The sequence below is a fragment of the Manacus candei genome, unplaced genomic scaffold, assembly GCF_025592945.1.
Source record: "Manacus candei isolate 608988 ecotype Guabito, Panama unplaced genomic scaffold, ASM2559294v1 h1tg000070l, whole genome shotgun sequence".
In the NCBI taxonomy this organism is placed as follows: Eukaryota; Metazoa; Chordata; class Aves; order Passeriformes; family Pipridae; genus Manacus; species Manacus candei.
The window spans coordinates 771,337-793,743 of record NW_026138118.1 but is presented as its reverse complement, the minus strand read 5'-3'; the positions used below and the strand labels follow the sequence as shown (position 1 = coordinate 793,743).

Here is a 22,407-nt window from a genome sequence, read left to right as displayed (position 1 = left end):
CACGCCCACAGCCGACCAGGGCACGCCCATTGTGGTGTCGCCCCGCCCACAGAGCCATAAGGACGCGCCCGTTGCACTGAAAGCCACGCCCCACAGGGCGCTCAGGGCACGCCCGTTGTTGGGTTGCCACGCCCACAGAGCTAAGAAGACACGCCCATCACCCTGTTGCTCCGCCCACAGAGCCCTCCGGACGCGCCCACCGCCCCCTGACCACGCCCACGGAGTCGCGTGGGCGCGCCCACAGAGCCCAGGACACGCCCACCGCCCCATAGAGCACGGGAGTCAGTGCATCAGAAACCGCGCCCACTGTCACGAGGCCGCGCCCACTTTTATCACCACGCCCACAAACACCGAACACGCCCATTACCCCGCCCACATAGCCCAAAGCCCCGCCCATGTGGGCGTGGCCTGGCGCTGCACGTGCTGGGTAACCCCGGTGGTCCCGGCGAGAGGGCTCGGAAAGGCTCCGAGCGTCAAACCTGGGGGCCTTTTCCAGCCAGGAAGGGAGCAGGAGCAGCATTCCCTTCGGGAATCCCAATCCCGGAGCATCACCCTCCAAGGGGCCACAGAGACCCGTTAGTTTAACATCCACTGTCAGAGCCAGGAAAGAACAAGCAGCCCAGGGTCCAGCGTTTGGCTTTTATTGAAACATGATTCTCCTCTTTTCATATAACTTATCTAATTAAAATATTCATCTCGGTTACCACAAAAAAAAAAAAAAAAAAAAAAAAGGGAACATAGAAAATCGTATATACACAGTTATGGGACCAAAATACAAACGAGGCCAAATCCCTCCCCCCTCTCCTCACTCCCGTCAACTCATCCCGCCGGGATGGGGCGGGGAAGGGGGAAGAGGCAGCTCTGCTCGGTCCTCTGTGTGTGGTGGAGCACAGAACAACTGCACAAGGCTGGGAATGAGCACTTTAATCCCAGACTTATCCCATGGAAATAACCCTCCTCTGCTCCCGGTCGGGGGATAACCCTCCTCTGCCCTGTAGTGTCCGAGCAAAAGGAAGGGAAGGGCAAAGAATTGGCATCATCCCCGTGGGGTGCACAGAGCAGAGTCACTCCAGACACAGGGTCACCTCCCTGCCATCCCACAGAGCTAAAACACGGACACAGCTGGCAAAGCCTGGAGCAAAGGGGCTGCTCTGAGAGGGAAGGAGCATCACCCCAAAACAGCAACGACTGGGCAACACCCCCCTCTGAATATTGAGCTGGAGTATTAATTAACTGGCAGTTTTAGCAGCGCCCAAAATTGTTCTTGGGCATCACCCAGCTCCTTTGTTGGAAGCTCCATCGTGTCTGAACACGATGCCAAGCTCTGCTTCCCTCCCCTCTGCCCCTGCCCCAAGTACAGAGGAGAAATAAACGGTAGCACAACGGTCAGCAGAAAGAGAATATATTGTTATCTAATTAAAAATACAGCAAAATTAAATACAGCAAAAACGCAGGAGTAAGGAGCCATTATTTTACAGCACAACACACACTGAAGATGCTGCACGGTAACATTTAAGCATCTGGGACTGTAACAAACTTACAGCACATGAGAGTCTGAGAACATTTTTCCAAGAACTTCAAACTAAGAAAAGAACAGACCAAATAAACAGCAGACAGAATGGTTTTAAAGCAAGAAATCTTTTAAAAGGGAGGGAGAAAAAGAAAAAAAAAAAAAAAAAAGGAAAGAAACAGACAACCCAAGAGAAAGCAGAAGCAAACAGGGATTTTTCCAGAGCCCTCCAGGGAGGACCCTTCCCAGCGAGGTTTCCCCCGGTCAGTGCACACAGACAACTCCACCGGTTTGGGATTTGGCAGCCACGGAAAGCCAGCAGCAGAGCTTCTCAGGAGCTGCCAACAACAACAGCATCCACTACCAGCATCTTTTCCACCCAGACAGTGAAGTCCTAGGGCAGCAAATATGGCTTGGAACAGGAGAATCCCTCCCCTCTCCGATCCAGTCGGGCCTCTGAGCCCTCACAGAGGCCACCACGAGACCTGGGTCTCACCAGCCCCATCCTCTGCTTGCACCAGCCCTGAGGAATTCACCTGGGGACAGACACAACCCACGAGCAGAAACCTTCCCCACGAGGCTCCACATGGCACAGCCTGGGTGTGTCCAGCGAGCCCAGCTGCCACCACACCCCTCAGCAGCACCGGGCTCTGACACTCCCAGGAGCCCCAGGGCACTTCCTCACACTCCCACCAGCCACTGGCTCCACCGTGTCACCTCACACACCTTTTCCTTCCCGAGCTCCAGCTCCTCAGACACCAAGTACAACGGAGCCTTTTGAACTCCTGCTGTGAAGGACACACGTTAGAACAACCACGTTCTGTCACTCACTTCCCTCCAACCTCGTTCAAGTGGTTCCAGGTTCAGAGACCACAGTCCTTGGACTCTTCCAAAGAGGGGGCAGAGCAAAACATACAGAGGCAAAGACAGGATTTAGGCACCAGCTTCCAAACTGGAAATAAATCCTTTCCAATTCCACACAGAAAACAAGATAAAAGTATTCCTTCTTTCCACTAAAAGAGGCAAACTGTGCCTTCATTGATATTTAAAAACTTCTTTCAATTGCAAAGTCCCCTATTCCTCTCCCAATAAAAAGTTAAAATCCCACTTGGTGCACAGTAAAATTCCTCCCCAATCCCTTGCAATTTTATTCCCAGTAGCCAGCAGAAGACAACAACAGCAGCAGAGGAAACGTCCCCAAAGGCTCTTGGCATCCCTGCACGGCCACAAAAGCATCTGTACAGGATCTACAGCAACAGCAGGGGGGAAGGTCAAGAGCTCAGGTTTTATTAACACACACGAGCAGGGAGTGAAGCCTCGGGACTCGATGCACTTGCTGAAGGAGTGACAAGTGGATGGGCCACCAGCCCTACCTGTCCCAGAGTCTCCAGGTGAGACTTTGGGCCCAGCAGGTACCAGATCACAAGGAAAGACTCCCGTGACACCCAGTTTCCACTCAGACAGATGGATTCCAGCTCAAGTCACAGAGGATGACCCCTTGCACTGGACTGGGAGGGGAGAGACTACTGGGAGCAACATAAATAACACAGCAGGGTAGAGGGGCAAAATATTAATTAAAACCATTTCATAATTTATTAAGAGGTTAAATAGTAAATAAGTCTCTGGATCTTCCACTCTCAGCAGGTGCCAAGACTTCACATTTTCCTGTGTCAGGAGATTCTGTACACCCTTCTTTCGACGGATGCCAAAGCCAGAAACAGGATGTTGAGGGCAGGGGGGAAAGAGGGGGGGCTTGACACTGAGAAAGGGACCAGAATAAAAGATAAAATACTGTGCCGTCATCTTGTGCAGATTGAAGCTTCTCCCAGCAGCTGCAGCCTCCAAAGAGTCCAAGGGTAAGGGCTGTTTGGGAACCTTCTCCCCCTCCAGTGCCACTCCTTCCCGTGAGAGAAAGTCCCAGGTCAGCACTGCAAACTTATCTCCGAGAGAACCTGTTTTTGAAAGCTTTGATAGTCTTTGCCATCATTGGTGCAATTTCTGCAACGGAGAAAGAAGGGGAAAAAAAAAAAAAAAAAGACAAATCAAACAACAAACTCCCACACATGAAAGGAGCAGTGGCAGAGTAAGAGCAGAGAGCAATTCAAAGCTGCAGCCCTGGTAAGTGTGTGCTCTCTGATCGTGGCCCATCCTATTTATCAGGTCACAGACTGAGGAGAACCCACTGCTTTCTGCACTGCAAGAACACAGACCTCTGGTTAAACCCTCCCTGCTTCCCTCCCAAGAGAACTCCACCACATTTTCATAGTTCCCAACAGCTGGACAGACACAGGACAGCAGGAGGGCACTGGTGCCAGTAGGACAGGCTGACACAGTCAGCTCTGAGAAGAAAAAGTGAATTGGATGTTTCCCTGTGCTTTCCCTTGTGAAACAAGTTTGAACAGGCTCTCCTCAGGGAGAGGAGATGCCAACATCAAACCCTCCTGCATAGCCTGGAATTCTCCTGCAGCACAAGCAGCTGTTGGTGAAGAAGGAGCAAAAAGAGGCCACAGGGATGTTCTGCAGGTTGTACTTACTCTTCACTGGGGGTTTCCTGGGGTCGAAGGAGGAGAAGGTGCTACCTGAAGATGGGACAGAGTGGGCACTGCTGGTGCTGGGCCCATCGTAGGACTGCTCGTCACTCACTCGAGCGTGGCTTTTGCTGGATGTGTACAGGACAGGTTTGATTCTGAAACACACAGGGGACAGGCATTTCAGTAAAGGTTCACCACAGTTTGATGCAGTTCTACAGCCATGAGCCATGTTTGCCAACAGCACCACGGCTGATACCACGTGGAACCACCTCTGTACTTCCCAGCAAGAAACAGCCCAGCAGAGTTACAACTTTCACTGCAAAAGGAGCTCCCAGACACTCAGTATCCTTTCCTGCCCGGATGCAGAGCTTCAGGGGGAAGCTGGTAGGAGGTCCTGAGCAGCAAGAGCTACTGAGAAACACTCACTTGGTCTTCTCTGGCAGAAGAGGCCCTCCAGTTCCAAACTTCTCTTGTCTCCTTCGTACATCCCGAGGGGGCTTCGCTGCAGAGTTCACAAATGCCATTTTGGCCACTCTCCCTGCAAGAGGCCAGAGGGAAACATCACTTAGATTCAGCTTACTATAAAGGAGGCTCCTCAGTGCTTGTCTTCAAGTTCATCCACCTCTCCCCAGTCCATCCACTCCCAAGCTCTGGTAACAAGTCTCCTCCCCAAGGTCTGAACCTCTTGCAGTCACAGCATGAGCTGTGAAAAATCAGACTGATCAGCTCAGGAGTTCTCATTACATTCATCAAAAGAGCAGGAATGATTCTCCCCACTCTACTTTTCTTCAATCCCAGCATTCAGCCCTAAACATTCCTGCTGTAAAATACCAAAAGATCGCTCCGCATCAACACCGCTGGGACGAGAGCGAGAGGCTGCCAAACCCAGAAGCAAAGGCCACCACATAAAGAACCCAGAGCTATGCACCTCCTAAACTGGACTAGTTTTAAGCCAGTCACCCCAAAACACCCTCCCTCAGCCCCACCTTTGGGTTTGTTGGCGTGGGCCGAGCCGATGTTCCGCGCCAGCATGAGCAGCCGCTGCTCGCGCGCGTCGTGCAGCCGCAGGTACATCTCCCGCCACGACTCGAACTCCTCTGGTTTCTCATTCTTGAAATCTCTGAGGCAGTGATTGTGCCACAGCTGATCCGTGTCCTCAATGAGCACCTGAAACAAACCCACACGGAGCTGGCATCCCTCCGGGCACACCTCCACTCCCCTCTCCCCTCGGCACCGGCGTCGCTGGAATTCCGCAGAGGGGCAAGATGGGAAAACCAGGAACTCAGGACTATCAAAAGCCAACTCTTGTTATAAAAAAACCCTTTGTTCTCTGCTATTCTGCTACTGCAGATGAGGACAGAACATGACTGTTCCATGTCACATCCCTTCCCAGCTGAGGCACTCACATGATTACATTCCTCGATGCGATACAGCTGCTCCGGGGTGCATCTCTCCAACACCGGCTCCAGCACGGAGAAAGGGACACCACCCACTTCATAGATTGCTAGAGAGAAGCAAGATGCACAGAGTATTATTTGTCCTGCTCCTTCCTTGCCTAGGAAAGGGTTTGACACCTTCAAATGCAGTGGGAAAAACTGCAGGGGAAGGGGAAATGAACCTGAGGCACCGGTACCTCCAGGTTAAGAAGTGCCCATGCAGGCTCTGTTTGCCACAATTCCCAGCGCTTTAGCACTGCCTGAAAGCATTCTGGGTGCTGATCCCTGCAGCACATGAGCTTTCAGGGAGATCTGTCCCATATTTGTGACAAGGGGCAGGTGTTCCCACGCTCCAGGCGCTGCCGGGATTTATACAAACAAGCTGCCAAAATTTCAGTGTAACTGAGGCAAGGCACTTACAGTCGATGTTGTTGCTGAGGACTCTGATGCACTGCTGGTACAAGGACATCATCTTTGGGAGGTAGGCGGTTTTGGAGCCCGAGTACACCTGCATTTTTGAGTTTAACCGTCGGCCTGTGAAACCTGCTTCGCTCTCTTCGACCGGCGAGGACACTGCTGTGAGGGGAAGGACTCGGAGTGAGAAGGGAGCAGAGAAATGAAGAGCCCACCCCGATGAACACCACAGAGACACAAATTGGATTAATCCAGGAGCAACCCCACGGGCAAAGCCTTCTCCAGGAGACCTGCAACCTCTCTCAGGAAGGGAAAGCCCAAAGCCCAAACCCCAAAGAAGGGTCAGCAAAGGATTTTCCTCGTTTCTGCCGGAGCAGGTGGGAAAGCAGCTGCTTTTCTCTGAAAAGAGCCCAACAGAAAGACCTGGACCCAGCCAGCATCCACTCCTGCTCTCTCCCACAAACTGGCTCGTTCCAAACCTATTTTCCTGCCCAACATACCTTTCCTTTTTGTCTGGGAGCAAGTAATGGACTCGATGGAGGGAAGAGGACGATAGTTGGCCTGGATCGGGGGCAGTGGGATGTCTGGTAACGTTGGTACCACATCTAAGATTATCTGGAAAGAGAGGATGGACATGCAAGTGAGACAGGAGTACAGGAGAATGTGACATCCCACCAGTGTACAAACAGCACTGAACTGCATTCTTCTGCACAGTTTGAATAAACCACTCAATGCTGATCACTTCCCACTGGGAAACAGCCTCGGGGGTGGCTCTGACTAGGCTGTCAATATGAAGAAGCCAAAATCTGGGATCTGAATCACTCAGCTTCCTCCAGTAAGAGCCATCCACATCTTTAACCTACCCAGGACAAGCAGAAACATATCCTTGATATGTCATTTACCTGTTCTGCCTCTTCTCCTCCTGCTGCAAAAAAACTCTGCAGTGGTAGAGGAGGGAATGTCACAAACTGAGGGAAACTTAAAACTTTGATATGAGGCACGTTTTAGAATGAATGGCAAAGCAGAATTTTAAATGCTGTTAACATTATAAAAAACAATTTTTGAAGAGCCAAGTGCTTCAAAGTTCAGTAAAAGGATGAAACAGTAAAGGTTTTATATGTTAGTCCCTATTTATACACCAAGCCCTGGTACCCATGTGACAATGAATACGAACAGAAATACTGCTCATTTTCCAGGCTTTCACAAAAGAAGGTTTGTCTTTTAGAATAAGCTGCCTGTAACACCAGTTCTCCCATTTCTGGATACCAACAGATTTAATTAACAAAACTGTAGTACCAATACAGATAAAAAAAGACTCATTTTAGAGTGTAAATACTTGAGAGGGGACACATGGGAACCTTGTTAGCAGGAGATGCACTGAACACTGGGCTGGATTCTGAGCTGACTCACCTCTACAGATACTCTGCCTGTTTAACAAGTGCATCACTGTCCAATACTCTTCCATATGAGTATTTAGCTGAAGGTTTTCTCTTTTACTCTCCCCATTTTTTGACCAAACACAAAATAATAAGCATAAAAAACACCCACTGCATTTCTTTCTTCCCCTCCCTCTTCACCCACTTTTCCAAGGGGAAAACCAACAAGCCCCAGACAGCAGAGGACCGAGAGCAGCTGATCCTGCCTTCTTTGCTCACTGTCACATCCTTCCAAACCTTACCCTCTTTGGTTTAGGAGGCTCTGGAGGTTTCTTCTCTGCCTTTTTCTCACTTGTTTTCTTGTGGCTTGGACTTTTCTGACTCGAGCTCGAGCTGTTGCTGCTGGCTTTGGATCCGTTCTGTTTGCTGTGCCCTCGGTCCTTCTCCCCCGCTGACCCAGCCGAGGGTTTGACCACTTTCTTTTTCTTTTTCTGGGGCTGGTCGTAGCTGAGATACGACTCAAAGGACATGGTAGGCTGTTCAAACTCATCCTCCGCTTCCCCCTCCCCAGAATTTGAGGAAAAACCCGCCGATTTTTTGTCCACGTCGGAGATTTTGCGCTTCCCCTCCGAGGATTTTAAGCTCCCAGAAAGCCCCTTTTCCTTGACCCTGTTTGACGAGTCAGCCTCAGCTTTCCGCTTCTCCCGCTCCGTGCTGGAGCTCTCCAGGCTCGGCTTGGGCTTCTCCAATTTGCTTTTTTCAGAGTCCCGATGCTTTTGCTTCTTAACGTGGTTGTCCAAAGACTCTTCCGTGTGCAGCTTCTCCTTTTTGGAGGTGCTGCTTTCTCGGTTCTTCTCCTTCTTGGTGCCATCTGACGTCCTCTGCTTCTCCTTGCCGGCCGCTGCCACCGGGGATTCTCGGAGCTGCTCTTTAAAAGAGGTCTTGTGCAATCTTTCTGGGCTGAAGGCAGAGGTCCTCTCGTCCCCCCTGCCATCAAGTCGCTGCTTCTTGTGAGATTTGTGCTCTTTGCTTCGACTCGTGTTCCCTTTGTCACAGAAGTCACCGGAGTTCCGGCCTCCCACGAGCTTCTCCTGAAAGCTGTGGCCTTTGCTGGCTTTCCGGTGGAACACTGGGGGTTCTTCCTGCTCCTCAGAGGCATAAGGGTCTGTGTCCATATCCTGAGGGCTCTCGCTCGGCTCAGGTGACACAGCTTGTCCACAGTCCGAGTACTCCTGATCTGAAGAGAGCACCGGGGAAGATCTGCCCCAACCCTTCCCCTGGTGGCTGCTATAGCCGTAAGTCTCATGGGCTCTCTCAGGCCTGGGATACCTTTTGGACTTCTTTTCCCTATGATCTGGGCTGTAGGACTGGCTGCAAGATGGCTGGAAGGGTTCTGAATAATCCTGGTCAGGCTCCTCATCCTCTCTGAGGGAGGACTCCTGATGTCTTTTGCTCGAGCTGCTCCTCTCGTAGTCGCGGTCTTCAGAGTCCAGGTTATTTCTGAGGGGAGAAAAAACCAAAACAGTTAGATTAAAACTTCCCACTGTGACTGAAAAGAGCCAATCCCTACAGACCATGTGGACTGGAACATCTCTTACAGAAGACTAAGGCTGTATTTGGTAGTTTTGTGGTGAGAATGCCACTGATTTTCTCAGGTATGGCAACGTTCAGGGATTTAAAAACTGCATTTCTAGTGCAAGAATTGATTAAACACTTTTATTAGAACTAGAGACAGATGTGCACAGAACCTTCTCCCTGGCTGTGTGGTGCCCATGGGGAATGTCACCCAGTTCCCAGGGAAGCACATAGGAATGAATAACTGGGTCTTTATCACTCAAATCTATTTGATCTCATTGCTGGGTTCAACACAGCTTTGTTACTGCAACATGCCTGCTGTCAGCAACTCCCAGTTTCCCCAGGGTTTTGGTTCATAAAAGCCTTCTTTCAAAGCAGGCCACTTCCTTTCCTTGGGCCTGGAACTTCCTGTCTTTGGCACCATAAAATGGGAAGCAAGCACATTGCAGCTCTTGCTTTATTTAAGGCACTCTTCTGGCATCTCCTGTTAATCTCTCCATCAAATTCTTGAAAATTGGCCCCCCTACTTCCACACAAAACTGCAGCCATCAGCCAGCAAAGGCAGGAAGTTTGTGCCAAAACCAGGCAAAAACCCCCAGGCAGAGTTAGACATTTGTTTTATGAGCTTTTCCAGAGCCTTCACTTTGCTTCCTTGGCCAGAGAGGTTTATGATGTCCCCTGCAGAGACATCCCAAGGCTCATCCATGAGGTTCACTCACCGCTCTGCCTCTTGGGCCACTGGCACCAGCTTCTTCCACCTGGCCACGAGGTCCTTGGCAAAGTCTCCCACGAGCTCGTGCTTCCGAAGGCTGTTCACAGTCTTCCCAACACCCGTCTCCTGCGTGGGAGAGCCAAGAACATGAATCCATCTTAGCAAAACGGGCATTCTCACCCCTGCTAAGCTTCCTAAGGAGTCAATGAAGTCAACACACCACCTCCTGCTGAGAGGTAGGGATAAAGTTCCTTGATCTAGCAGCAAAGAGACCACATTTACCATGTTTCCTGCTGACATTATGTCATTTACTATGGGTAAATCAAAGACTTAATCCTACCTGAGTCTAATTATGTGTATTAATAAACCAGGTTAGTATTTGCCATGGTAGCTGATAAATTTGAGAACAGAAGCCATCAATAATTTTAAGGATTAGCTCTCTTCCTAATTTCATGCTGATTTATCACTGGGATCCTCTCCGACTCTCATATCCCAGTCAAGTGTTAAGCTTTTGGAAGAACTGAGGATGACAGACTGTCCTCCGTGGCTTCCCACCCGCTCTGACACGCTCCTTGCCCGTTCCTGGCACTTCCAGAACCTTATCACAATCACGCCCGTGACACCAGGCTGGAGCAGGTGGCCAAGGAAACACACCCCCTTCCAGGGAAAGCAGCATTTCCGTGGAAAACACTTATCCCGTGACTCGACAGACACGATGAAAGAGGGACAGATTTCACAGCTCTTACCACGAGAATGTCAACTGTGATGGGCAACTCTGAGAGCCTCTTCAGACTTTTCAGCAGCTGTGGAGACAAGAGGAAAAGCGTTCAGGAGTTGTCACACGGAACCACAGACCGGGATTAGGGAGGAGGAAAATTCTGCACTGCCTGAGAGCCTGTTAGGAAGATCCAAGTGGCTGCCAGCTGCTGTCTCGCTCCAAAAGAGCTCCTGAGTAGCTGAACACAAGGGCAAACTGTAAAGAAATTATCATCTCTTTGCCTAAGAGAACACATCTGAGTCTTGTAACGCAATCAAATATTAATGTTTTCCTCACACGGGCCTGCAACTTAAATCTGGCTTAAAGCATTGGGAAGAGGCACGCAGCAAGAGGAAGGAAGGACTCGGAAAGCGGCGCTGGAATCGAATCCCTTGGCAAGGGAGGTGGGAACAAACACAAAAAAAAAGGGGAAGGAAGATTTCAAGATGCTCTAAAAGACCTAAAAGGGGAACCTGTGTCTCCTGTGCTGACCCCCCCCGGGCCAGTGCTGCTGACAGTCTCTCTGCTCCCAGGTGCTAAAAAGGCTCCTGAGCCCTTCCACGGCCTCTGCCTCTCATCCCACTCGTTTCTCTTCCCTTCACTGAACACCAGGGAAGTGTTTCCTCCACGCACCCCAAGCGAGGCCCTGTCAGCACCTACAGCCACTCCATGGGACAGGGACTCCAATGTCACCCCAGCAACAAGGTGCAGGAGCTTGACAAGGGGCAACGGCCTCAAGCTGCACCACGGGAGGTTAAGGTGGGACATCAGGAAGAATTTCTTCACTGGAAGGGTTGCCAGACATTGGAATGGGCTGGAAGTGTTCAAGGAACGACTGGACATGGCACTCAGTGCTCTGGTCTGGTTGGCAAGGTGGGGACTGGTCACAGGTTGGACTCGATGGTCTCGAAGGTCTTTTCCAACCCTAATGACTGTGGGATTCAAGGTGAATGGGATGTACTTGTACCTCTGCCACCCAGGTGGTTTGGGACATTGCTTCACCCACGTCTATTGGCTCTGTAGCTACAGCACATGGTAGAACACATCTGACAGCACTGTTGCCCCTCACATTATTTCCCACAGCTCAGCTATAGCCACAGTCCAGCCTCATCAGCATTCCCATTATTATAGCCCCTATACAGCCCAGGCTTTGCTCAGCACTCCTATGCTATATGCCATACAAAGGGCTGCCCCTGATCCAGATCTTCTCTTTAAAACACTGTGCTCGTGCTCAAATCAGCACTGTCAGCCTCAGCTATTCCAGTCACCCTCACGTCCACCATGCAAGGGTCAGAGAGCTTTACAAGTCTCCCTTTTGAAGGAAATGAGTTCTTTTAGCCTCGAGAGAGAAAACCCTCCTCGACACCGAGGGTTCACCTGGCTTAAGCAAAACCAGGACACTTCCTGTTCACTAGAAACCAACTCTTTTATATTTAGGACTTAATAACCGTGACACAAGGTTTCGGTTTTCTTGTTTTTTAGAAGACTGAAACAGTGATACCAAGAGTAACTGCTCTGTTGCCTTGCCAGCCCAGCTGCTCAACAAGTGCACTGGCAACTGAAGCCATCAAACCAGAGACAGCAGAGACATAGCCCAGCTCTGCTGCCTTCCCCCAGACAGGCAAGGCCTGCCACAATTCCTGAGTCAGGATCCCTCTAGGAAGGCCAAGATTCTTCTGGCAATGACAGCAAAGGAGTTTGGACTAGTGTGCACAAAGGTCCACTGGAAGGGGAAGAAGGGTGGATTTTGCACGAGCTAGAAAAAGTCAAACAGGACACTATTAAGACAACAGCATCCCTTTAAGCTGATTAACTTCCTAGAGAGGTTGTTTCAGAGCTTACAAAATCCCACCATGAGAATAAGAGCCTGGGGAGGACTTGTTCTGGTATCCATAAAGCCTCTCAATTATTTTCTAGCTACACCCCACTGTAGCATTTCCCACAGCTCTTTAGTTATTTGTTGCCTTCAGGGCTGAATTCCAGGAAGAAAAGCGCTGTTCTCAATGGGAATGCTGTTCTCAATGTGGTTTGAGACCAGGGGACCCACACATTTGATCCAGAACACGTCTCACAGGGAGCTGGGTTATTCCACACCCACTTCAGTCAACGCCTGCAGCCTCTGTGGAGCACAAGTCCTCGTGCATGAGATGCACAAAGTGAGACAAATCCAAAGCAGTGAGGCTTAAAAACTTGTACTAATGTGTACTTCCCATGGAAATGAGCTGATGGAGTGCATCCCACTGAAATCAGCCAAACCCACTCCAAGGGACATCAGGAAGAATTTTGGACATCAGGAAGAATTTCTTCCTGGAAAGGGTGGTCAGGCATTGGAAGGGGCTGCCCAGGGAGGTGGTGGAGTGACCGTCCCTGGAGGTGTTCAAGGAATGACTTGATGTGGCACTGAGTTGATATGGAAGGGTTGGGTCAAAGGTTGGACTCGATGATCCTGGAAGTCTCTTCCAACCCTAATGATTCTGTGATTCTAAATCTGGCAGCTCATCTCAGAAAAAACCAAGATCCTACGAGTCCTGTGAGGAAAAGGCGACCAGGCAGAAGACAGAGAACACCAGGCCTGTATCTTGGGAGGCACCAGATCAAACACACAGGACAAAGCTCTTCCAAAACACCCCAGTGCAGAGCAGAGTTCCAGTCAATCAGCCACAAGACACAACCCATGAAAACTTCCCTTGGTTCCAGCTCCAATCAGGTTTTGTTGAACATGGGTGGATTGTTTTCTTATTCTAAAACTCATCCAGACCGTTACGACACTAAAAACACAGATTAATATCAAATTACTCCAGCACAGACTGGCTGCTTCCTCTCCGTGAAGATGCTCTTATTCATGTTTTCCTTCTCCTATTTCTTCCCTCAGTCCTGCAGCAGAGTTTGTACCTTCTCTGCTGGGAAAAAAAAGACTTTCCAAACCATTACAGCACTGTCCAAGATTTCCCTCACGCCATTCTGTGCCAATTTTCACCTAAAATCAATAATAATACTTAACACCTTTCAGCAAGGCAACGAGTTGAACACTTTACTGGGCAAATATTGTTCTTTCACGTTCCTGATATGACATTTTCAAAGGACAAGGCAAGAAAAGTGAAGACTGGAAACAGTGTAAGGTGTGGGCAGCACCCAGGGATGCCGTGGATTTGTCCTGCTGGCAGGGTAAACTTTTATGGCACACGAAGATCCTCAGAAAATCCATCAAAGAAATGCAATGGCTACTAAATTCAAGCTTTAAAACACTAATGCTTTCAAGGATATAGCTGGAAAGGTACCAGAAATCAAGAGTACAGATGAAAAGACCTTTCTGCTGGGGAAGGGAAAAGGTTTTGGTGTCACCACCCTGCTCTACCTCCTCTGCCCGCCCTCGCAAGACTGCACAGGATCAACAGAGCAAGAAACCACTTTACTCCACGAGGTCACTGGAGAGAGAGTCAGGCTGTGCAAACAGTGCCCCAAGTCCTGCAGCGCCCCAGAAACACACACAAGCACTTCTTGCCCCAAGCTGACACAAGGGTCAGGGAACAGCAGCACTAATTCTCTGTGCAATATTTGAAGTCTCGCCCGTGTTCTCGGCACCACAGAGCCCACACCCCTTGCAATTGGCTCCCTGGCAGTCCCTCAGCTCCATTTGGGGCTCCACCAGTTAAACCCTGCCCTGGCCCTGGCTGACAGGATGAGGAGAGTAACCTGATCCTATCACATCACCCCCAGCGAGGCTGGAGCTGGTGCAGGGGCTCCCATTTCAAAGGGTCAGCACTTGATCATCCACTCTTCTTCCTGGGCAGCAGGAGATCTTAGAAAGAGAGTTCTGCAGGTGTTTGCCTCAGTTAAACAAAGCCAGACAAGCACAGAGCACCTGCACAGCCCTCCCTGCCTCCTCTTTCACCCGAACTACACAAAACACGAACCAAACATCCGTGAGCAGCCACAACAGATGCTCCCCCTTTAAAACAGGACATCTCGCAGAACGGGTTCACAGCACGCCCGGGATCAACCGTAACTCCAAAATTTCCCTTGAAAAAGCAGCTCGGGAGGCCGGTTTGTCCCAGCAGGGGACAATTCGCTGCCGGCAGCCGAATGTCACCGAGCACGCCGAGCCGGGGCAGGTCGGGGCAATGCGAGCACAGCGGCCGCCCCACGGCAGCTGCTGCGGGCAGCACATTTTGGCAGCGGGCACGTTCCCGGCGTGGAGAAGGGGCAAGAAGAGCCAAGAAACTCCCCCAGACGGAGCCAGCCCCTCGCCCCCACCCACGCCCGCGGCGGTGCCAGGGGGTCCCGTCCCCCCCGCGCTCCCCCTCCAGCCCCGCGGTTGTGCCCCCCCCGCCCCGTCCCCTCCTGCCCCCGCTCGGGCACCGCGGCTCCTCCACGGGGAACACGTCACCAGGGAAAGACTCTTCCGGCGAGTTCTCCCGATGCCCAACCGCGCCCCAGCCCCTGCCAGCGGGGACCCCAAAAGGGACGCCCGCCTGTCACTGCCACGGGGGGTACCCAAAAGGGAGCCCGGCCCGATACTGTGGCGGGGGGACTCCACGAGGGACCCCTGCCCGCCACTGCTACAGGGGGACCCCAAAACGGATCCCTGCCCAGCCGCACCCCGCGTGTGCCACAGGGGGACCCCAAAAAGGGACTCCTGCCCGCACCCCACCCGTGCCACGGGGGGACCCCACACGGGACCCCTGCCCGCCGCTGCCAGGGGGGCACCCCGAAAGGGACCGCAGCCCGCTGCAACGAGCCCGGCCCGGGCTGGTGACAGAGCAGGGGATCCCATCGCGGACAGCCCCCGGACCGCCTGCCCGCCTCGCCCCACGGACCGCAGCCGGGCACGGCACTCCGCGGAGGGGGACCCGCGGCGGTGGGCAGGCCCCGCGCCGCTCCCCGCGCCCTCCCGCGCCCCCTCCCCGCCGTCGGGCCCCCCCCGGCGGGCCGGAGGAGCCGCCGTCACCTTCTTTGGCTCGGCGCTGCCCGCCAGCCGCGCCTGCAGCCGGCCCACGACTTCCAGCACCGACTCCGCCATGTTTAGTGCTGGCCGGGCCGGGCGGCGGAAGCGGCTTCAGCGCCCGCCGGGCACACGGCGCGGCCCCGCCGCCGCCGCCATCTTGGCTGCGGGCAGGAAGCGGAAGCGGCGCAGCGCGGCCCCGGCCATGAAGGGTGAGGGCAGAGTTCGGCGCCGCCATGTTGAGGCCTGGCGGCGGCGCGCGCGGCGCCATCTTGAGTGCGGGCAGGGCGGAGCTGAGGGGGGCGCGGCCGCCATGCCCGGCCCTGAGGGAGCTGAGGGGGCGTTGCCGGGATCGTAACGGGTTTCCACGGAATTACAGAGTGATTGAGATGGAAGGGACCCCTGGAGATCATCCAGTGACACAGGAACGCGTCCAGGTGAGTTTGGAGTGTCTCCGGAGAGGGAGATTCCACGCTTTCCCTAGGCAGCTGTTCCAGGGCTCTGCCACCCTCCGTAGAAAGTAGTTCTGCCCCATGTTGAGGTGGAACTTGTGTTTTAGTTTATGTCCATTGCTCCGTGTCCTGTCACTTGAAAAGAGTCTGGCACCATCCTCTGACTCTCCTTGGTGATACTTGTGTGGATTGATATTTGTAGGGGTTGATGGGTATTTGTATGGATTGATGGATCCATACAAATGGTTGGATCCTCTCAGCCTTCCCTTCTCCAGACTGACCAGGGCCAGCTCTCCCAGTCTCTTCGTCACAGAGATGCTCCAGTCCTTTAATCATCTTTGTGGCCTCCACGGGACACTCTCCAGCAGCTCCTTGTCTTTCCCAAGCACCCTCAACCACTTCTCATGTGGTTCACTGCCTTCCCCTGTTGCTGCAGCAATGCCCTTGGCTGGGGACATCCAGGATAACTCCTGCTTCCCTTTGGGATTGGCAGTGAGGATGTTCTTGCAGTGCTGTATCTCAGGTCTGAGTCTGGACCTGAGTCCAGCCCTTTCCATGCCCCCCACTGAGCCCACACCACCCCAAAAGCCTGCTGTGAATGTAGAAGTGATATAAGCAGTCAGGTGTCTGGGGGCGGGGAGGGGTGAGGAGAATGTTGAAAGGGAAAAGTTGAGGGTCTCTGTGCCTCAACCTGCAAATCCCAGTGCTTCCACCCTGGACTAACCAGTCTGAGAGCCAGGTAAGAGCAGCCCCAGCATTTGGTGAGTCACAGGGAGCCAGGGCTCACCTGGCAGGATCTGCAGAGATTTGTGTGGGGCGCAGGAACTGCTGAATAATGGAAATAATGTCATGGGGAAAGACTTTGGCGCTTTCTAAAATGGGGCTGCAGCAAAGTAGTGTCTAGAGCTGCAGTGTCCAAGTAGTTTTGCAGGTTGGCTTGGAGTTTGCTGTGACTCACACTCTGATTGAACCCAGGGCTGGAGGCACCAGCAGGAGAAGGACTCTGTGTGGTTGGATATTTAAGAAAATAATCCTGACATAACTTTCTGAAGACACAGTGTCACCCAATGTAGGTCCTGCTTCTCCTTGGGACTGGTGGCAGTAAGGATGCTCTTGCATTGCTGTATCTCAGGGAGAAGCAGGTCTGAGGGATCTGGAGAGAAAAACTGGAAAAAATATTTTTTACTTCCTGTGAAATTTCAATATTTAACTTGTGTTTTCACTTCCAAATCCAGCTGAAAAGCTCCTGTCTTTCGAGTGCAGGTGTCTCTTGCTCCCAGCAGCTTCCCAGGTCTGGAAGAGCCCCCCCATAAAATTCACAACACAAGTAAGGGGTTAGAAAATTTTATTTACTTTTTTGGTAACAGGAACTGCTCATTTACCAGGAAGGATGATGCCATCATACTGTGAAAAACAAAAAGAAAAACAAAAGAACCAAGTGAGACAGGAGGAGGGGAAAGGGATTCAGCAGGAGCAGGCTGGAGCCCTCCCTGTGCAGGGTATGACCCGTGTAGGTCCAGGCAGAGTAAAGAGCCTCCAGACAGAACATCCATCCTTTCCACCTCTGAAAAACTATCAGCAGTCCCCACCCCTGAGACTTCCAACCCAGCCTTCAGCAGCTCCCCTTCATGATCCAATTATTCATTATATGGCCCCAAGGATTTATTTGGATAGCTCCATCCTCCAAGCCTGGCAGCTGAGCTGGGAGCAGGGTCAGAGCAACAAATCCTAACCCTGCCCCATCACTCGTGATCCATGTACTTGTAACATCTCCAAAAACCTTTTCCACTCCTTCCAGCTCTCCTGCAAGAGCTGCTCTTTCAGTTCACCACACACACAAATAAAAAAGCACGAACAGCACCTCGTGCTCAAATGCAGCTTCTACTGCTCTGGAGCAGTAAAAATCTCTGATTTAAGCACTGATCAAGATCTTCCCCTGCCCAGCAACTTGCTGCAGCCCTTCCACAAAGCATTTTGCTGACTCTTGCTTGGGAATCCTTGGCATAGAAAAACAAAGAGGGCCTTTACCTTTTGCTGAAACCAGCGCATGGCTTCCTCCTTCCCAATTCTGTGCTTGGCCCCGATGTTGCCAGTCCTGCGTTTCTTGTCAGCAATGCTGAAGCCTGGCCTGCCCAGCACCTGCAGGAGGAGGCCAACAGCACTGCTTCACCCCCTGTATTTATTGATTTTCTTAAATTAAACCTTTCTCTAGGAGGGGAGCCTGGAAGTTCCACAGTGCTGCTGCTCTTTCCCTCCCCAAACCCAGCCCAGCTATCTCTGTGTCATCCCAAAGCAACAGTATTTGCTTCTGAAGAGGCTTTTGGGAGGCTTTCCATAAATCAAGGATTTTACAGCAGGCCTGGGAATCTCAGGTTAGAACCAAGGTTACCTTCCAGCACTTGGCAGCAAGTTCCATGGGAAGGCAGTTATCCTTCCAGAGCTTTCCCACGAGCCCAGCTGCTGCAGGGAAGCAGGGAACACTCACCACGTAGAAGTCCAGGCCGTAGATACCGATGCTGGGATCGTATTTAATGCCCAGATCGATGTGTTCCTGGATTCCAAAGCCAAAGTTCCCGGTGTCTGAGAAGTTGTTTTTCCTCAACTCGTATTCTCTCACCTGAAACGTTGGTTGTTGGTCACTATTTTGTTACTGACTGAGAGTAACAAATCCTGGGAGTAACAAGTAACGTGTTCTGCCAGCTGCTACCAGACCCCCAACCCGCTCACATGCTACTAAATCTTCATCCCTGAGATTTTCCTCCCCCAGGCTGCTCAGAAATCCCAGCAGCAAAGACAAATTCCCTCCCAAAATGAGCTCATAAATAAGGATGAAACAGCACCCAAAGAAACTGAACGTTCCCTGTATCAGACTGTATCCACGACTGACTGGCATCCAGATCAGGTGCAGCATTTTGGAACACACATCTCTTCACTAGGAACGGGGAGGTTTTGTTCTTCCACAGACCAAAGATCCAGCCCAAATTCTCACCTTCAACCCCTTCTCCAGGATCTCCTCTGCCTTGGCCCCGCGCACCGTGCAGTGAACAGCGATCTTCTCGTTCCTCCTGATCCCAAAGGACCTCACCGTGTACCGGGCTGTGGGCAGCAACAACCGCACTCAGGGAACAGCCAGAGAATCCCCACCCGGGGGGTTCAGAGCTCCGTACCACCAAAAAAATTAAAGAGAATTAAAAAGAGCCAAGGCGGCCTCTCTTTGGGGATGTTGGCAGAGCAGCAGCAGAGTCTGGAGGCAGAATGGACCTGACGCAACCACCCGCCAGCCCCTGATTATTTAAAACCCTCAATTCTCCAGCAGGACCCACATCAGAGCGGCCCTTCCCACACCGGAGCCCCTTCCTGGGAGGGGCGCTGCCCCTGCACCCTCCGCACGCCCAAGAGAGGGAGGAAACCAAGAGAAACAACCAGGAAGAGCCAGGAAAACCACCAGGAACAAACTGTTGCTGCCCCTCACCTTTGGAGAACACGGGGGTCTGGCCCGTGAGCTGCTCCAGCACTTTGGCGGCGCGGGTCAGCCGGTCCCCGCTCTCCCCGACGCAGATGTTGAGGCAGAGTTTGCGGATCCGCAGCTCCCGCATCGGGTTCTCCTTCTCACCCTGGTCTTGCTGCGGAGAAACCACACCGGCGGTAACCGGGGGTGCCCGGGGGAAGGGCTCCCGCAGGCGGACACCGCGCCCCCGCCGCCCCTTCCCCAGCAGCGGGCGGGCCGCGGCCTGTCACCGCAACCGCTCCCCACGGGCGCCGCACCGAGCGCTGCCCGCCCATCCCGCCCCCGCAGTTGTCCCGCCTGCCCGTCCCGCTCCTGCCGTGGCCGGGCGAGCCCCGGCGCGGGCGATGGCGGCGGATGGAGCCGGGCCGGGCCCGCGGCGCCGCCACTCACCGCCATGATGGAGGCGGGGAAGAGGCGGGCCCGCCGCCGCCGCGGGGGGTTATGGGAGGGCGCGGCCGCGGCGGCGCCCCCTGGCGGACGGAGGGCGGCGCGGGCGGTTGCCATGGCAACCGCGGGACTGCCGTGGCTCCGCCCCCGATATTGATTATTGCTGATGATTGGAAACGAGTTAAAGTACAATAACAATGGATGATGATGATAACAACAACAACAATAATAACAATATCACTGACAATAATAACAACGACAATAACAATAATAATTATTATAATGATAATTATGACAATAACAATTATTATTATTATTATTATAATTATTATAATGATAACAGTAATAATAATAATATTAACAACAACGAAAGGAAAGGGAACACAATTTCTGGGGTGTCCTGTGCAGGGCCAGGAATTGGACTTGATCCTGACAGCAACAACAGCAATAATAATAATACAAGGGAAAGAAAGAAAAAAAAACAAACCCAGAAAAACAATTGATGCGCAATTCTTGGGGTGTCCTGTGCAGGGCCAGGAGTTGGACTCAATGCTGAAGCTTCTCCACTCCCAACCAGCAGCAAGTGTAACTTATCAGAGCTTCTCACACCCTCAGAGCCCCAAATTCCTTGAACCAGATTTGGGAACACAGTTCAGTTTCACTTCACTCTTTCAGTAAAGTGTTGGTGGGTTTTGGGGCTCTGCCTGGGATCTGGATCCTCTTTTTGCACCATTTTGGCACAGTCTGGAGCAAGGGTGGATCGCAGCCCACTCCCTGCTGCAGCCTGGGCTTTGCAATGCCATCAATTATTTTTTGCCCCAGTTGCTTCTAAGAGAGGATGAAGGATAAATGAATAATCAGCTTGTCTCATTAAGAAGAGGAAAAAAAAGTGTGGGCAGTCTGTGTGCAGAGGGTGTGAAAAGCCTCTGGTTAAAAACTAACGTTAGTGCTTCATTATCAATTTACTTCATCTCAGAACAGCTTTGCTGGAAATAGCTGCAGGCTTGGCTGGCGTCCAGCTTGCCAGCAATCCATGGATCCCATTTGGGATCTGTCCATGCTGCAGTGCTCCTTCTCACAGGGTGAAGGGCTGGTGCCTCCCCAGGGGAGCAGATTTGGGTCAGGAGGTGGACAGAGGTGGGTGGAAGTGCTACCCCTGCTCCCCTGGGCCCCTTCCCAAGCTCGTGGCTCTCACCCCACAGCACTGTCCTGCCTGGCCCAGTCCTGGATGGTCCCACTGCCAAAGGCTGTGTAGAAGATCAGGCCAAAGAGGTTGAGGGCTGCAAGGAGGAAGAAGGAATTCCTCCAGCCACTGTGGAGATCCTGGGGGGCAAAAATAGGGCACGATGGTGTCAGCCTTCCCTTTGTGTCCTTGCAGTGACCACCCAACTGCTGCCACCCACTAGGGAAGGCGTTGACTCATCTCCATCCTCTGCTTGTAACTCCTGCCAACAGCAGAAGAGCTTTGCTCAACTCCAGACATATGGAATCAGGGAATCATGGAATGGCTTGGGTTGGAAGGGACCTTAAAGCTCTCCTCGTTCCACCCCCTGCCATGGACAGGGACACCTTCCACTAGCCCAGGCTGCTCCAAGCCCTGTCCAACCTGGCCTTGGACACTTCCAACCACAGTCCAACCTGTGTCAGCACCCACCAGCTCACAGGGAGGAATTGCCAGACCCCTCTTGTTGCAGAACCATTTCCTGCCTTGGCATTTTCGGAAGCATTACATGCTGTGCTGAATTCAGGAAGCTTTCCTGCCTGGCACAGAGCTTCCCCCTCACTCCACTCCCTCGACCCTCTCCCCATCTCCAAGTACACCCAGATGGGTCCCATGCAGAGCTCTTCCTGCTTTCTGAGTCATCCCTGTGTCCCCAAAAATAGTGCTGAGCTGTTTTGCTGGGTGTTACATCCCATGTGCTCTTTGGGAGAGTGGGTTGGCTTGGTGTAATTTTTGATTCAGTGCAAAGAAAGAAATCCATTGCTGAGAGCAGATTTGTGGTGTTGTTTTTTTTTTTCCAGGGATGTGCTGTTGGTCTGTGGCCCCAAATTACCTGGCTGACGAAAAGTCCAACTGCAGTGGGAGCAATAATTCCTGCGACTATGCCAAAGGTATTTGTGATAACCAGCAGGAACCCTGCATATCTGGGGACAGAAAGCAAAGGTTTCCTGAGTGGGGCAGAGAGGTGACTGTCACAGGGAGGGAGAGGAGTGGGTGCTTCCAGTCCCTTCCCTCACTGCAGGAGGGGTTTCATCCTGCTCTGCTTCCCCCCCTCCCCTGCCTGCGTGTTGTCCTCGTGGCACTGCATCCTGTCCTGCCTGCAACGCTGCTGCCTGCTCCCTCTTGGGAAGCAAACCAAAAATGTCAACGAACACGGGAGCAGCCAGGCAGTGACCACTGGCATTTCCTCCCGGCACGGTGAGAGCGGAGCAGGCTGCGCTGCCGGCATGGACACTTCGTGAGCACGGGGATCTACAGCAGCCTCAAACCTCCCCAGGACAGCCTTACTTACACCTCTGCTTTATAACCCTCGACCACAACAGCCTGGCAGGGCAGCGGGGTCTGTCCCCTGGGGGTACCCACTGCCCTGGGAGGCTCCTTCCCTGCCCCACCCTGTCCCCCAGGGGTAGCTCACGCAGGGGGAGAGGTGTCTCCCCAGCCCAGAGAGAGGACCAGAGGGCTCGTGGATCTCCCGGCTCTGTGTCCCGTGGAGGGATTCGAGATTTCGGGGGGATGGAGCTATGCTGGGACTCGAACCCGCGACCCCGGTGGGAGCTTCCCCAGCCACGCCCCTTGCTGATAGACC

The 22,407-nt window shown here is 52.6% G+C and overlaps 2 protein-coding genes and 1 long non-coding RNA gene across 4 annotated transcripts; all 3 read right to left on the bottom strand.

The window, feature by feature from the left end:
• Positions 1-1,385: 1,385 nt before the first annotated feature.
• ELOA (elongin A) lies at positions 1,386-15,428 on the bottom strand. Of its 2 annotated transcripts, none has more exons than XM_051807063.1 (11): positions 15,260-15,428; positions 10,301-10,357; positions 9,562-9,680; positions 7,570-8,767; positions 6,392-6,506; positions 5,898-6,053; positions 5,448-5,545; positions 5,028-5,208; positions 4,468-4,579; positions 4,045-4,196; positions 1,386-3,508 (listed from the first exon to the last, which is right to left on the bottom strand). In XM_051807063.1, the coding sequence occupies exons 1-11, from the start codon at positions 15,329-15,331 to the stop codon at positions 3,447-3,449; spliced, it is 2,322 nt and encodes a 773-aa protein (XP_051663023.1). In that variant the 5' UTR covers positions 15,332-15,428; the 3' UTR covers positions 1,386-3,446. The 2 variants fall into 2 exon arrangements, with proteins under 2 accessions (XP_051663023.1, XP_051663024.1); XM_051807064.1 differs by having other exon boundaries at positions 5,898-6,050.
• Positions 15,429-17,033: 1,605 nt separating this feature from the next.
• RPL11 (ribosomal protein L11) lies at positions 17,034-19,716 on the bottom strand. The gene is made up of 6 exons (XM_051807054.1): positions 19,604-19,716; positions 19,178-19,328; positions 18,695-18,801; positions 18,191-18,322; positions 17,734-17,844; positions 17,034-17,109 (listed from the first exon to the last, which is right to left on the bottom strand). Exons 1-6 carry the CDS (start codon positions 19,607-19,609, stop codon positions 17,080-17,082), a joined length of 537 nt encoding a protein of 178 aa, XP_051663014.1. The 5' UTR covers positions 19,610-19,716; the 3' UTR covers positions 17,034-17,079.
• A 769-nt stretch (positions 19,717-20,485) lies between these two features.
• LOC127479738 (uncharacterized) lies at positions 20,486-22,349 on the bottom strand. Its single transcript, XR_007907669.1, has 3 exons — positions 22,237-22,349; positions 21,655-21,745; positions 20,486-20,923 (listed from the first exon to the last, which is right to left on the bottom strand). It is a non-coding gene; the product is annotated as an uncharacterized LOC127479738 (long non-coding RNA).
• Between the last annotated feature and the right edge of the window lie 58 nt (positions 22,350-22,407).

Bases quoted from the DNA above. Each gene is read 5' to 3' on its own strand.
- ELOA (XM_051807063.1), bottom strand. From the start codon at position 15,331: ATGGCGGAGTCGGTGCTGGAAGTCGTGGGCCGGCTGCAGGCGCGGCTG. The intron at 9,681-10,300 runs GTAAGAGCTGTG...TCTCCCACGCAG, and splicing joins TCACAGTTGACATTCTCGTG to GAGACGGGTGTTGGGAAGAC. The intron at 3,509-4,044 runs GTAAGTACAACC...TCTCCGTTGCAG, and splicing joins CAGGAAACCCCCAGTGAAGA to AAATTGCACCAATGATGGCA.
- RPL11 (XM_051807054.1), bottom strand. The intron at 18,323-18,694 runs GTGAGAATTTGG...CCAACGTTTCAG, and splicing joins TCCTGGAGAAGGGGTTGAAG to GTGAGAGAATACGAGTTGAG. The intron at 17,845-18,190 runs GTGAGTGTTCCC...CTCCTCCTGCAG, and splicing joins ACGGCCTGGACTTCTACGTG to GTGCTGGGCAGGCCAGGCTT.